Here is a 14,384-nt window from a genome sequence, read left to right as displayed (position 1 = left end):
ACTCCTGCATCTCCATGGAGCCTCATGAACATCAATGAGCCTCCACATGGACACACCATTCCTCCCTCATGGAGCACTGTGCAGGATTGCAACACCATTGTGTTCCACATTGTACCAATGCACAGGAAAATATGGCCTTTCCCTAAAGAACTTGCAGCCTAAAGCCCTGATGCTGCAAACATTTGCCCACATGACTAACTTCCACATGAAAGAGACAAGGTGGGGGAAGTAATATCTTTTATTGGACCAACTTCTGTTGGTGAAAGAGACAAGCTTTTGAGCTTACACAGAGCTCTTCTTCAGGCCTTCTTCACGTAACTCAAAAGCTTGTCTCTTTCAGAAGTTGGTCCAAAAAAAGATTTTGCCTCATCCGCCTCGTCTCTCTAATATCCTAGGACCAACATGGCTACAACAACACTGCAAATAACTTCCACATAGGTAAAGTGACTCTAAACAATTATGTTAACTGCTCTAAGTGTCCTCTGTCATCAGAGCTTCTTGTTGTAGGGGTCCTTACCCTAGCAGCCCCTCTAGACCTTTTGCCTTTGTGATGACATAGCCCTCCAGCTGAGAAGTGTCTAGTTCAGACCTCTTTCAGTGTAACAAAAAAGTCTAACATCCAAAGTTCCGGCAGATCAGCCCATCTTCTGTGTTCTGTTCCCATTCCCCTTTCTGGGTCTACTCTGGAGTCTTCACCCCTGCTCTGGGATTACGCATTGGCTCCCTCAAAATGAGTCTTCCTGAGTTTCTGACCTCCTGCAGACCTTTCACAGGAGCCTCTCTCATCCCTGTGAAGCCTCTGCCTTTTCTAAGGCCCAAGTGCTACCTGACCCCTCTTAGTCTGCCCTTGTTGTCTGAGAAACAACTAATTATTTGCAGCACACATGTGATAAATATGGCATTTAACCCTTTTAAACCTGTGATGGGACTCGCATTAGACTGCAGGGTCAGGATCTAAGATGACAAGCAACATAAAAAGGGTATAAGAGAGGGATGGTATTTTTACTTACAATATTACATAGAATAGTTCTGTTTTTAAATATTTAAAAACACATAATCTATATCAGCTCGCCTTCAATGTATTCTTAATTACTTGGTTAATTTAAATCTGGTCCTTTGCCCCTAGCTATTAATACATAGCACTTACAAAATATTGTCCCCATTCAAAGCATTTTACATTCATTATCTAATTAATCTTGCTCTTCCAGTTAGAAAAGTTAGTAGTATCCCTGTTTTACAAATGGGGAAACTGAAGCACATAGTTTATGTGACCTGCTAAAAATGTGTTGAGCCAGGACTAGAACTCAGGTGTAGTCATTCGCAGTCCCATGCTTAATGAAATACACCTATCTCTCACACGTAATTCATAACTGCTTGTAATTTGGATAAGGGTAAGGAATATCTAGCGGTGTTTGGCAGATCAACTGACAAGGTGTTTTGAGAGCATCAATGCCTTATGGCTAGGGCCCTACTTGTGTTGCAGGATGATTGTCAAAAAATTGTGGCTGAATAGCAGACAAGCCATGGAAAATTGAGGAAAAGTAATAATGGACCTTATTATTTGTGGTAAAAAAGTCTGTTATTACTTTTTTGCAATATTCTGTTGTCAGCTGCCTGAGGCTGAGAGAGGGGACTCCCGCTTTCAGCTCCAGGGCAGCTAGGGCTCCCGTTGTCAGCCCTGCGCACGGCAGGACTCCTGCTGTCAAAATTGCAGTGGAAGCTTAATATTGCAGAATCCGTCATCTCCGAAATATCGCAAGTGAAGTAGGGCCTTACTTACGGCCATTTTTCCTCAGAGAGCATGTACTGTAGCAACCTTGCTGTAGGCACAACCTCAGCATGATTGGGAAGGGAGAATTGCATGCCCACTTTTGAATTTAAGTCCACTGCACAGCATCTGTATCACAGTACACAATCTTTTGCCACAACACTAACTGTCACTGACTACACTACAATTAGACACCCGCAGCTGGCTCGTGCTAGCCGACTCGGGCTCGTGGGGCTTGGGCTGCAGGGCTGTTTAATTGCAATGTAGATATTCCGGCTTGGGAATGCAGCCCAAGCCCTGGGACTCTTGCAGGGTCCTAGACCCTGGGCTCCAGCCCAAGCCCAGAAGTCTAAACGTCAATTAAACAGCCCCACAGCCTGAGCCAGCTGGCATGGCAAGGGTGCTGGAGCAATTTTTATAATGGGGGTGCTGACAGCCATTGATCCAAACTGTAAACCTTGTATATGATGGAAACCACTTCAAGGCAGGGGTGCAACAGCACCCCCTGCACCTCTAAGTCCAGCACCTGTGTGGCACAGGCTAGCTATGGGTTTTAATTGCAGTGTAGACATATCCTGAGGCATTTCTGTGGTCTCCTGTATGAACATTTAAAAATACTGGTCAAAGCAAAATGAGTTTTTCTTGTGGAATATGTTAAGTGTATTTAGTCTGAACGATGCTTTTAACTAATCAGATCAGAATTATAAAAACACAGTGTAAACAAACAAATAACATATAAGAGTCCATTTGTTCCATCCTACAACCTTAAATCTAAATTAATGTTAGAAAAGACTGAGGTTCAAAAGGAATTTTCCATTCATTCTTTTTACTTTAAAACTATTAGGTTTTGTTTGGTTAAAGTAGAGTTTGGCCTTTTTTCCAGAGTACCCTGAAATTATGCAAAGTATAATCTGAGTAAAATGTGCATTAAGCTATAAACAAAAGTATATTCAGATAATGTTAAGGGTCTTATTTTAAACCCACAAAAGCAAAATGTTCAGGGTCAGATTCTGCTCTCAGCCACACCATGACCAGCATAAAACCTGAATAAGTCCATTTAGTTCAGTGGAGTTACTGAGAGCAGATTCTGGCTCTAAGAGTTTACCATTCTGAGGTATATTAATACTGTATGTAAGATTTCCCCCCTTCCCCCCCCCACATATTATTAGGGAGGTCTGTTGCTGCTAAGAGGTAATAGGGCAAACCAGAGATATTGGGCTAAATTCTGATGTTGGTTAAATGATCATACAACTCAGTTTCAAGCTGATGTATACAGGAGTAACTGAGGCAGAATTTGACCCATTGTTTCTATCTGAATTCCCTGGGTTTTGTGGGGTTAAACTGAGACCTCCACTAATGATATCCATGCCTTATTTTTCTTTGGGAGAGAAGCAGGAGTAAACTGAGACAGAATCCCGGAGAGGGGTAGGAGGAGAAAGCATATGCATGCAGTGAATTAATGAGATAGCAAAACTATTCAGGAACTGATAAAGAGTGCAAGGAGTTCATCTGGAGTGGAGGAACTGGGAAGAAGAGTCCACTTGAGGGGAGTTGTAGGAATAAGATCAGATTTGAGAGTTATGAGAGTCTATGACAGTTAAGGGGTAAAGAAAAGATGCTTATTTTTTGGAGACTCCAAAGTTTTGGTTAAAAGGCCCCATTTGTTTTTCAATAAGAGAGGGGCCAAGACCTGAACCCTAGACCAAATGCCCATAATCTTTGGCCAAGACTGAATTCAGATCCAAATCTCATGGCTGGCCTTATTTCTGTTATGGGCAGAACCAAAAAACTCAGATCCGAATCTACCCTTGTTCAGATCCTGTTTTGGAGCTGAGCTTTGCAGCTCAGACCTACATCATTAGTTTTAATCTGTTCCTGGAGAAGGATGTTTATGATAGAATAAACAAATCAAGTTGGGTGTAGTCTATGTGGCACAGAGCAGAAATTAAGGTTCAGACATCTGGGGGAAAATAACATATTTCATAATTCTCAACAAGGGTCAAGTTTTGTTCTTAATAAACTTTTTAATTTGTGTTATCTGAGGCAGGGAATGGGCAGGATTCTATTTATTCCAAACTAATTCAGCCTTATTTTCTCTCTCTCTCTCTCTCTAATAGCATCTAAATAATGAAAGGGAGTGTCCTCATTATGGGCCATAGCATGCCCTCTGTCTGCATACACAACCCTTATTGTACTCACTGAAGCTCTGCTAGAAGCATATGTTACAGTAAAGGCGATCTGTATTTAAAGTGTATATTTTTCATATCCGTTAGTCTCACACTGCCTAATGGTGCAAACTCTACTCACAATATGTCACTCATGCAAGTAGCCCTATAGAAGTCAATGAAAGCTACAGGTATCCAGTACCTTTGAAACCAGGCTTCTTTAGAGCTGACCAGAAAATAAAAATCTCTTCCCACAAAAAGAAAAATCATGGTTTTGAAAAATGTTCATTCCCAGTTGGGTCAAAACACCAAAAATATGAATTTTTTCACTGGAAGGGTTCTGAGAAAAATTCCATTTCAGGAGACCAAAACAGAATTGTTCAACTTCCCAGCAGCTCCCCTGAAAGAATCTTGTCAATTTCCTTTGTGAAATTGATAAGAGCCTTCCTGTTCCAGGCTGAAGAGGCAGAGAGCTGGGGTGCAGAGCCTCCCCAGTCTCAACCTCCCCAGTTCCAGGGCCAGAAAGGCAGAGAGCCAGGGCCTCACGGAGAGTCAGATCATTCCAGCTCTCTCTGCTCCTCTGGCTCCTGAAGCTGGGAGGAAGCAGAGAGTCAGCGTGTTCAGCCTCCACAAATCTCCAGGAAAGCTTTTGTCAGTTTTACTGACAAAAAAGTGAAACTGACAAGGGCCTTCCAGGCAGGGAGGCAGCCCTGGAACCAGCATTTCACTTTTCAGGAAGCCTCGTGTTGCCAACCCCAAACATTCAAAAATCATAACTCAGGCCTTAAAAATCATGAGATTGCCTGAAAAATCAGGAGAATTTTTAAAATTAATATACAGATAATTTTAACTAGGCTCTGGTCTCTGAATTTTTTGCAGTGTAGTTGCTTCATATTTCCCAGCTTTCTTCTGCAGCCATGAAGGTTAAAAACTTTACATTTTAACAAAAAATTAAAGCTAAGATTTTCATGCAGTCTCTTGATTCCAACATCTGGGGCTTCAAGAAAACCACCAGCTAGCACAAGACTTGCAATAAAATCATGAGAGTTGGCAACACACTGTTAACGGCTTTATGACTGCAGAAGAATGGATTTCTTCTGGACAAAACCAAGCTTACTTTTCTGTTTAGAAACAACCATATATTATGATTCCTGAATTAATCTCAAAGCTGGGTCTCTTTTCAAGCTCATACAGGCAATGCCTGCAACAGCACTGAATATTTTTACTGTGTATTATTCCAGGATATAAATGAAATCTTACATAAATGCTGATTGAGTAGATTAAACAAATAATTCTTAATTCTGAACAAATATTTCTAAAGTTTAAAACCTTTAACTGGAATATCAGTTGACACATTTTTGGTAATTGCTTTGCCTGCCTATAACAAGACTCCTTCTTTTCATTAGTACCATCTGAGTAGTAGACTAAACAAATTATGCTTAATATACCCATTCCCATCAAATATGTATTTTCTCCCCTAACCATAATCCATCCTTAAAAACATGTTCTGTTCCTTCTATATTATACAATTTATGTTATGAATTATGTATCTTTCTGATAAGTAAAATGATTAAATCTCCCAGAGATGTACTTCTTTGAAGTTGTCAGTATAGTACAATATGCATTATGGTTCCAATCCTGCAGAGTTACACATCTGCTTTATGTATTGTGAGTAATTCCATTAATTTTAATGTGACTAGTTATAATAAGTAAATTTAAGCACGTGCGTAAGTCTTTGCAGGATTAGGGGCTCTGTGAGTGTCTCTATAAGGATACTCGCATATTCTGTGCAGTAAAATGTTTTGCAGTCTACATCATACATACTTATATATAATTATTATATGAATACTCTGTATGACATTATAAGAGAGATACAGTTTTATGCACAGTATATTTTTATTAAACAGTATATGTGTGTGTATATTGTACATAGTGTATAAGTACTATACTGACCTGTTTAAATATATTTTCAGATGTTGATGAATGCAGCATCAACAATGGTAGTTGCGACTATGGGTGCATTAATACAATGGGGAGCTATGAGTGTGTCTGTCCACCTGGAAAGAAGCTACACTGGAATAAAAAGGACTGTGTTGGTAAGTGAGTAACTTTTACTTTCATGTGATTGTGTTGTGCCTGTTTTCCACTTGGGTACAGTAACTTGGAAAGGTCAGAAATGGAAACCTACTTTTGATAAACCAGTTGGAGTCTGTGACACTCAGCTTGTGTAGTCATGTACTGAATGGTTAACTTCTATTACAGCCACAGCCACATCTTTTTCTTGTGCTTTGCAGCATTCTGGGTCTAATTTTAAACACAACAAAAACTGCTGTGCTAGGGCAATGTCTACTGACACTCTCTTAAACATATTTTAATTTGATTTACGTATTTCTGGAGTGGGTGGGGTGGTGTTTGTTTAATATTTCATTAATAATGGAAAAACTCTTTTTACCTGAGCACATTTTGATAGGTATGTTTGGAGCCTGCTCCTGCACACTTCTTTTAGGCAAAACACCCACTTACTCCACTCAGTGTTCTGACCTAATGAGGACTGCATGGTCAGCCCTGTGTTTAAAAGAGCACATTATCACCCTAAATGTTGTTTTTATTTAAGGCTGTTTGGTGGCCTATGTGATATCAATTGATGGTGTCCTATCAATTTCTAGAGGACGTGTCCAGATCACAAAAATGGCAATCGACGTTAACACTAATAAGCATTAATTGACAGAGGTCAAGGATGGAATGGATGCATAGCCTAAACTTCCTCTTATCCCTAGGGGAAGACTCTACAAGAAAAGTTTGACCATGAATGCCTGAGGGCACTAAACATAGAGACACTAGCCTGGCCTTTGGGTCTATTTTGTTTTGTTGTACTTTTGTTATTAATTAAAATAACAGCAGACTTTGTGAGGAGAAGAATTTACATACACACCAAGGCACAAAATACAAATACCTATGCATGTGTGTAACTCTAGGTACCTGAGTAATCTCCTTATGGAGCTACTCAGATGCATTCATGTTTGCAGGATTATGGCCAAACATCACTCCTGCACCAAGATCTTGTATTCCCACTTCCATTCCAGAGTGGATCTTTCAGGCCAGCCTAGAAACCTCTGAAAACAGAGATGCTTCCTACCTGTCTGACTGCTCCTTGGCCTTTTGGCTAAAATAAAGCAAAATATTAGTTCAATATCTGATGCATCCTTTATGAGGACTAAATCCTGCTCTTGCAGGATTGGATTCAGTGATCTAATAGGTCTTTACTATTTTGAAATGCCACATAGCTTTAAGTACAGTGATTCAACTGCCTTGTAAGACAGGAAATGCCTAAGGAAAAGGCACATAGATTGATAGCTAATAAAAACTCCTAAGAATAACAAAGTGAAGTCATGTTGACATTCCACTATATTTCCCTATCATACAAAACAAACGTCACCCGCCCCTTTCAGCCCACTTCATATGAATTATGTTTTTTAAAATGATGTTGCTGACATTTTAGAAATCATTTAACTTAAACCTGTGTTTAGGTTTAAAACTGATAGAAATTATTATAATTGTCCAGCATATACTCATAGCCAGACAGAACAATAGATAAAGAAGTTTACTTTATAGAATCTACCCATCTATATAGGGAAGGCAGTGTGGTCAAGTGAATAGAGCACTGGAATGGGAATCACGGGATTGGGTTCTGTTTCCAACTCTGCTATTGGCTTTCTCCATGATCACGGACAAGTCACCTCACCATTTTGTGCCTCGGTTTCCTCACTTTTCTTTGTAAAGTTCTTTCTGATCTATGGAAGAAAAGTGCAATATAAGAACTAAGTATTGTTATAGGAACTGGAGAAGGAAAATTATTTCTAAATCATTTAGTTTGTCCCCCACCAGTGTACAAACTAGTCTTCAGAAATGAACCACAAACTAACAACAGGAATGATAATTTTTTGAGGTCTAGTATTATATTCCCCCTCGTTCTAGAAAAAAATTTGTTTCCACAATAAAAGGCTCTGTTAAGAATATTTTCATTAGTCATACATTTTTCTTCACTCTTTGTAATACCCTGTTGGAAGCCTAAAAATAAAACATCCTTTTCAGTTAATGTTCTCCTTTATAATTTGATGGACAAAGATTTCTCCCCTCTATTTCTAATGAAGATTAAAATTAATATTATCTTTCTGCTGACCTCCTTGTTTTTTACCAGCATAGTCTGGAGAAAATTATGATATAAACTGCTGTTACAACATGAGAATATATGTGCATCAGGAAATACAGGATGAAAAAATCTAAGGATAGTGAATGTTAAATAACACATGAACATTCAAGCTACAGAATTCTCTTTTGCTTAGTAGTCACAGTTTATACTTCTATAGTCTTCTCAATCCAGAGATCTCAATGTTTTACAAACATTACTCAATTAAGACTCAAAACAGTCCAGTGATGGAGGTAAGCATGATTATTCCCATATTCCAAATGCAGAAATCAAGAGAGGTTTAAGGGACTTGCACACATTTGTACAGTAGGTCAATGAAGCCAGGAATATAATGCAGATATCCCGACTCTGCTCCAATACCCTTGCTCTACCTGTGCTCCCATTCTACACAGCCCACAAGCCAGCCAAGATTGTTCAATTAATCCATTGTAATTGGTCTATTTTATCCAGGCCCTGCTTAGTTTCACCCAAACTTCAGAACCTTGCAGACTAGTGTTGGTGGATCGCAGACTGGTCTGGCTGCCCTTCTGTTGGGTTTTGATGCTGCAGCTCTAAACTCCCAAACGCTGCTGTTATATGGTGAACTTCTAGGCTCACAGTGCCAAAGCACACACAGCAGTACAATTGCAATGTTGGAGTCTAGAAGGGAGGCAAACTGGGATCTTATAAAGCAAGGATAGCCTAATGAGGTGTATCAGGAAACTGTCAGGAGAAACTGGGCTCAGAGACATGGGGTGTGTCCACCCTGCTAAGTGCTATACTGATTGCAGCATGGGTTGACATACCTCCGCCAGCTTCATTCGAGCTGACACAGTGAAAAATAGCAATGAAGATGCAGCAGCATGGGCTTCAGAGCTAGCTGTGCAATCCTGCCAGGAGTCCTGGCGGGATTGCACAGCTACTTGTACATGTGTACTTGTACATACTCACACTGCTAGCCTGCATCCGGGTTGGTGCTGCCGTGTCTTCACTGCTATTTTTAGCCACGTTAGCATGGGCATGCCAACCCATGCCACAACCATCTTGCTGATTGCAGTGTACACCTACCATGTATGTCCACACTGCTTTTGTATAGGGTTTAAGCAACATTAGCCATACAGAAACTTGATTTAGCTTTGAAAATCCAATTTACCTTTTAGTATCTCCTTGAAGAAGGGCCTAAAAATCCTTCAACTCCTTAGTGAAAACAAAATACAAAAAAGAAGGTTTCAAAAGAGAACAAAAGAAAAGGTTTTAGGTCAGGGGTTCTCCAACTTTTTTGTTTTCGGGGACCCCCTTTGAAAATATTTCAGGTTGTGACCCCCCACAGAAATAACGACCTCCCCCCCATGTCATGCCACACACCCCCGCCTCCCATGCCATGCCAATCTTACTTCTGCGCTGCTGCCGGGGGCGGCGCTGCCTTCAGAGCACCTGGCCAGCAGCCGCTGCTCTCCGGCCACCCAGCTCTGAAGGGCTCTGGCTGTCAGCCATGGGTGGGGCTGACAGCTGCAGCCACGGCATTTGCAGGGGCTGACAGCTCACGACATCTCCCTCCCTCCACCTACCCATAATCACCTCGCAACCCCCAGTTTGAGAACCACTGGTTGAGGTATTGTAGCGTTGGTGTGGATACTGATGACATCTAGTGGCTACAGCTGAGAAATGCATATAATAGTCATTTACATTTATAATCATGATTTACATTTAAATAGTTCCTTGCATCTGAAAGGATTTCAATTTAAACCCTGTTTTGGGATCACTTACTCCATCACTGACATGCATTCACTTTTGGGCTGAATCCCAGATATTGTTCAACAGCTCACAGTAAAATTACATAACAGTTCAGGATGGGAAATGAAGAAAACTTATCCAAATGACACTTTAATTAGCAGTTCCTAAACTAAAGGCTACAGAAGACTCTGCCTTCCTCCTGTAAAGAAACTGAGTGGGGGATTTAGGTAGGAATTACAATATATTGGCATGCTTCCAGGAAACAAGAGTTACGCTCCTGTAAAGGCATGTGCCATGGTATTTACACTGATAAGAAGCGGTCAGAACTTCTGTTTGGATGTCATCTGAAATACATCCCCTTCTATAACACCGTGTCTCTTCATAACATTGTGCTGGGGCATTGGTTCAGAGGGAGAAATGCCTCTTGCTTGACTCATCACCAGCACTTCCTAAAGCATCTCAGCTCTCTTTAGAGGTTTCCTATTCCGGGATGAGAAAGTTGAAGGTGGAGCTGGAATTAAAAAGAAAGAGGTGTAGGCAGCATAGTCAGTGAGAGCTGGAGCTAGGAAATGGAAAACACCACTCTGTCAGGAATTTAAATAAACAAGTTTTACTGAGAGTGACTCCTGTGTCAGTTGTTGCAGTGGGGCCCAGAGTACAACATGAATAGGGTAATATTACAGAAAGAAAGGAAAGTGATCTAATATGAATACTATCACCTGTCCACTTCTGTGACTAGATTTTGCACTGAATTGTTCTAATAACTAGCACTGCACTCAAGCTTCAAAATCTGGATTTTTATCATTCCAATCGGGGGGATTTTCTGATGCAGCCAAGCCAGGTGCAAACTTTAAATCCAGATTCAAGTTAAGATTTCAGATATTCTCCCCCCAACATACACAAAGCTCAGGGATGTTTAGATTTGGGATTATGATTCCTGCCTATCTCTACTAATAATTCAGTGTTTCACTGTTGTCAGGGAGTGGCCCATTAACGCTTCCAGGTTGCACAGTGTTTGATTTTTCATTTCTTCTTCCTCAGAGATGGTGAAATGCCTCCCAAATGCCAAGCCAGCTCCTAAGGCTCAACTTGTCTGTAGTAAATCAGGAGGAATAGAGAGCTGCTTTTTGTCATGCCTTTCCAATACACTTTTTATTCCAGGTTGGTACAATGTAGCATTTTCATGTCTAGTTCTGTCTGTACATAAAGTGACCTTTTTTTTTTTTACTTTATTTTATTTCTAACGCTTTCATTAAGTTTTTATTATGAACAAATGCAAAGGGGAAAGCATTAATTGTAGATTAAAGTACATGTGCAAATGATCATTAAACACTGTTACAGAACGCTACAAGGGCCTGATCCTGTGACTTGCTAAGCCCCCTCAACTCTCATTGCAAGATTGGGCCCTATGTAATTAAATATAAGTGACATTTGAGAAAACAATAAAAGAAGTACTAAAAAACCTAGTGAAAGGATACGAAGGACTAATGCATTATCAAGGATGCAATGCTAAAGAGAAACTTCACTAAATGAAATTATTAATTCAGCAAATTCCAGAAACTTGAATAAATGAAATCATTAACTTCAGCAAATTCCAGCCAACTCTTCACCATAACACTACAGTCACCTCATCCCTCCCCAGATATCTGTTTAGGAAGATGGACTTTACATTATAACCTGAGAGTCAGCATATTTGGGTGGTTGGCCAAGGATAAGGAGTGAATTCCAAAGTTGAGGGGCCCTCATGTACGCACCCCACCAGCAGCCCAACTGTGGCAATATGGCATGGAGAGAAAAGAGGCCTCAGGCAGGTTCCAGGCTATTTAGGGCATGGAAGGTCATAATGAACAACTTGAACTCCAGAGCCACAACAGTAAAGAACTTCGCTCACACAAGGCGTTTGCAGAGCAATGGGATGATCTGAACACTTACCTCATCATAACTTTATCCTGGGAGACACACAATAAATGGACATTCTCTATCAGATCTAGTTTTGAGGCAGGAAACTTCCTACCCTTAAAGCTGAATATAAACTGAATGGCAACAACCCTTCCTCAACTGTGATATTTGCTGCATTGACGAGGAGGCTGGAATCAGCTGTTCCTAAACTAGTCTGGCTGGGTCTCCACTATACATGCACAAACACATACCGCAACTTTTGTTGCCTATATTTTGCTGCATCACTTACTACAAGTTCCTGTTCTCTATCTAGGTAATTTTTTTTTAAATTTAATATTAACTGTTCCTATGCCGTCCATCTCCTCTTTATACAATATGGTGCTTTTGGTACTCATGTTAAATGCTGTGCAGAGATTCTAGTTTTATCAGCAGTCTAGCGGAGATGGGTAAAACTCTGTTTGTACCTAATTTGCACACATAATTGCACAATTTTGACCATGCAACAAATACGCCTTATTATGGCCCTAAGTGTTTTATATTTTTTTCTGCTAAAAATTCTGTCAAAATGGCTGAAATGAGAATTACTCAACAGAGCATGTGGTGTATTTATGAATTAACTGAGATTATCAAAGCCCAGTAACTCTGTGATGTACTAACAAAATAAAGTACATGCTGATCATTACCCTTAAATGATTTGTGGTTAGCATCCCGCCTTGTTGTATGTAAGATGTGGAATTCCAATGCTGGAAGAATATAAAATGTGTAATCAACAATAGGAAACAGGTAGACTTTGGCAAACCTAAGTCTGTGTCCATTTCAACCCTTTAAAATGTTAATTAGACACATAAAGTAGGTAACTCATATGATTATTCAAAAATCGTGTGTTCGTGCTGATGAATGAAGAGTGAGGGGAATGCTTCAGAAAGGATTTTTTGATACGCCTCACTATGCATGCACTTTTTCATATCTATTCAGATTCAGAGAATAGTTATACACTGAGCTGTGGAGTTCCAATACAGCAAGGCAAAGCCCAACAAAAGCGCAACATGACACTTCCCAGTTGTGCAGGTAGGTGCTAAACAATTCATGCGCCTGTGTGCATGCTTGTGTACATGTGTGTGCACACTTTTTTATATATACATAGATATTGATGGGTATAGATATATAAATAACATCCAAAAAATATTTTAAAAGACCGTTAGCGTTGCAAAGTCAAGCACTCAAAAGTTAGGAAATGCCAGAATTAAGATTGTCCGTGCAAGCCATTAGGCCCCTTTGTGAATATGCATTAGATTCTGTCTTTAGTTACATGATCACATAGTATTGTTTCCACTGATCCTGCAGTCCTGGGCAGGAACATGTTCAGCTGGTTGGTGAGGATAATGCATGCACAGTTCAGCCTGAGGATCTGGAGCATGTTCAATGAGGATTGATTTTTTGAGAATTTAGCTGCCAAACTCTAACACCTCTCTACTGAGCATGTGCAAACTGCATTTTTTTTTTCCAGAAGCTTGTAAATTGGGCAAATTTGGGCAAATATTCACAAGAGCAGTAAAAGGCACATCCTTGGCACCAGGGTGTCCCCCACTCCCACACTAAATGTTAAGTCCTAGCTCCAGAGCATGGAGGTGTTAGAGCTTTTCACCAAAGTAGTTGAAAGAACTTTTTTCAACATGGGCAAACAATGAATTTTTCCCTAATCTTGTTCTCCAAAATGGCTGAACTATTTTTGCTAAAACTTTTCAAATTAATCCAGCCTGAGGCAGATATCTAGCATAGAAAATTTCAGCCCAAATGGTTAAAGTTCAGCTAAATTATAAGCAACTGAAACCTGGGCATTAGAATGGGAAGTGTCGGATAACTAAGTTTAGGCATCACTACCTGCACTGCCTATTTTCCTTGAATGGAGGACTGATTATTCTTCTGGTTGTATTTTCCAGTTTTATAAATGCATATTTTATATATACGTAATGTATATTGGGGGTGCCGGGGTATGAGTTTATTTGATGGTTGGATGTGAATAAGCAGAGCAATAAAACTGAGCTGCCTGTCAGAGGGGAGGTAGATAAGCCTGTAAATGTAAATTGGACACTTAAAGTAGTTAACTAATAAGATGCACAAGTGCTGCCACAGGAAAAGCAGGTGGTGCACCGCTGAGCATGCATGAGACATAGCATCAGTTTGAAGTGTGTGGTCTGGTAATGCCCTGATCAGAAGAGGTCTGTGTTGACTGGGAAGGAGAGAAATTGAGTCTAGGTTTTCCAGCTACAGTTAGATGGTTCAAAGGTAGTTATCCCTTCTAGAAAGGCAAGCAACAGTTACATTTTCCAATCAACCCTGAGTTGTATAGCAAAACTTTAGAGTCCTGCAAACTTAACATCAGCTGCTGCTGCTGCTGCTGCTAGACACAATTTGACTTGACTGTAAGAGAGAGAATAAAGTTTGCAAGCCATAGACTGCAGTAAGATAGTTAAAAGCAGTTCTTTTTGCCATATAGGCAAGGGATAGTTTTAAACTGCCAACAGTCATATCTCCATTTAATCAATTTTACTTCTGATTTAAATTAGCATAAGTGAGATCAGAATTAAATCCTTAGTAATTTGGAGAGTCAGGAGTAGAGTTAGAAAAATTA

General features: G+C 40.0%; 1 protein-coding gene across 4 annotated transcripts in view; it reads left to right on the top strand.

The window, feature by feature from the left end:
* Positions 1 to 14,384, top strand: part of SCUBE1 (signal peptide, CUB domain and EGF like domain containing 1) — a 295,960-nt gene that overhangs the window by 235,774 nt on the left and 45,802 nt on the right. For all 4 annotated transcript variants that reach the window (XM_067559336.1, XM_067559335.1, XM_067559338.1 and 1 more), the window contains 3 exons: positions 5,907 to 6,029; positions 10,895 to 11,014; positions 12,728 to 12,820. In XM_067559336.1, coding sequence (XP_067415437.1) covers positions 5,907 to 6,029; positions 10,895 to 11,014; positions 12,728 to 12,820 — 336 coding nt within the window. The remainder of the gene's footprint in view (positions 1 to 5,906; positions 6,030 to 10,894; positions 11,015 to 12,727; positions 12,821 to 14,384) is intronic.

This window comes from Emydura macquarii, unplaced genomic scaffold, assembly GCF_026122565.2.
Source record: "Emydura macquarii macquarii isolate MOO-44397 ecotype Brisbane River unplaced genomic scaffold, CSIRO-AGI_Emac_v2 contig_2205, whole genome shotgun sequence".
Taxonomy (NCBI): Eukaryota; Metazoa; Chordata; order Testudines; family Chelidae; genus Emydura; species Emydura macquarii.
This window is presented reverse-complemented; position numbering and strand designations above follow the sequence as displayed.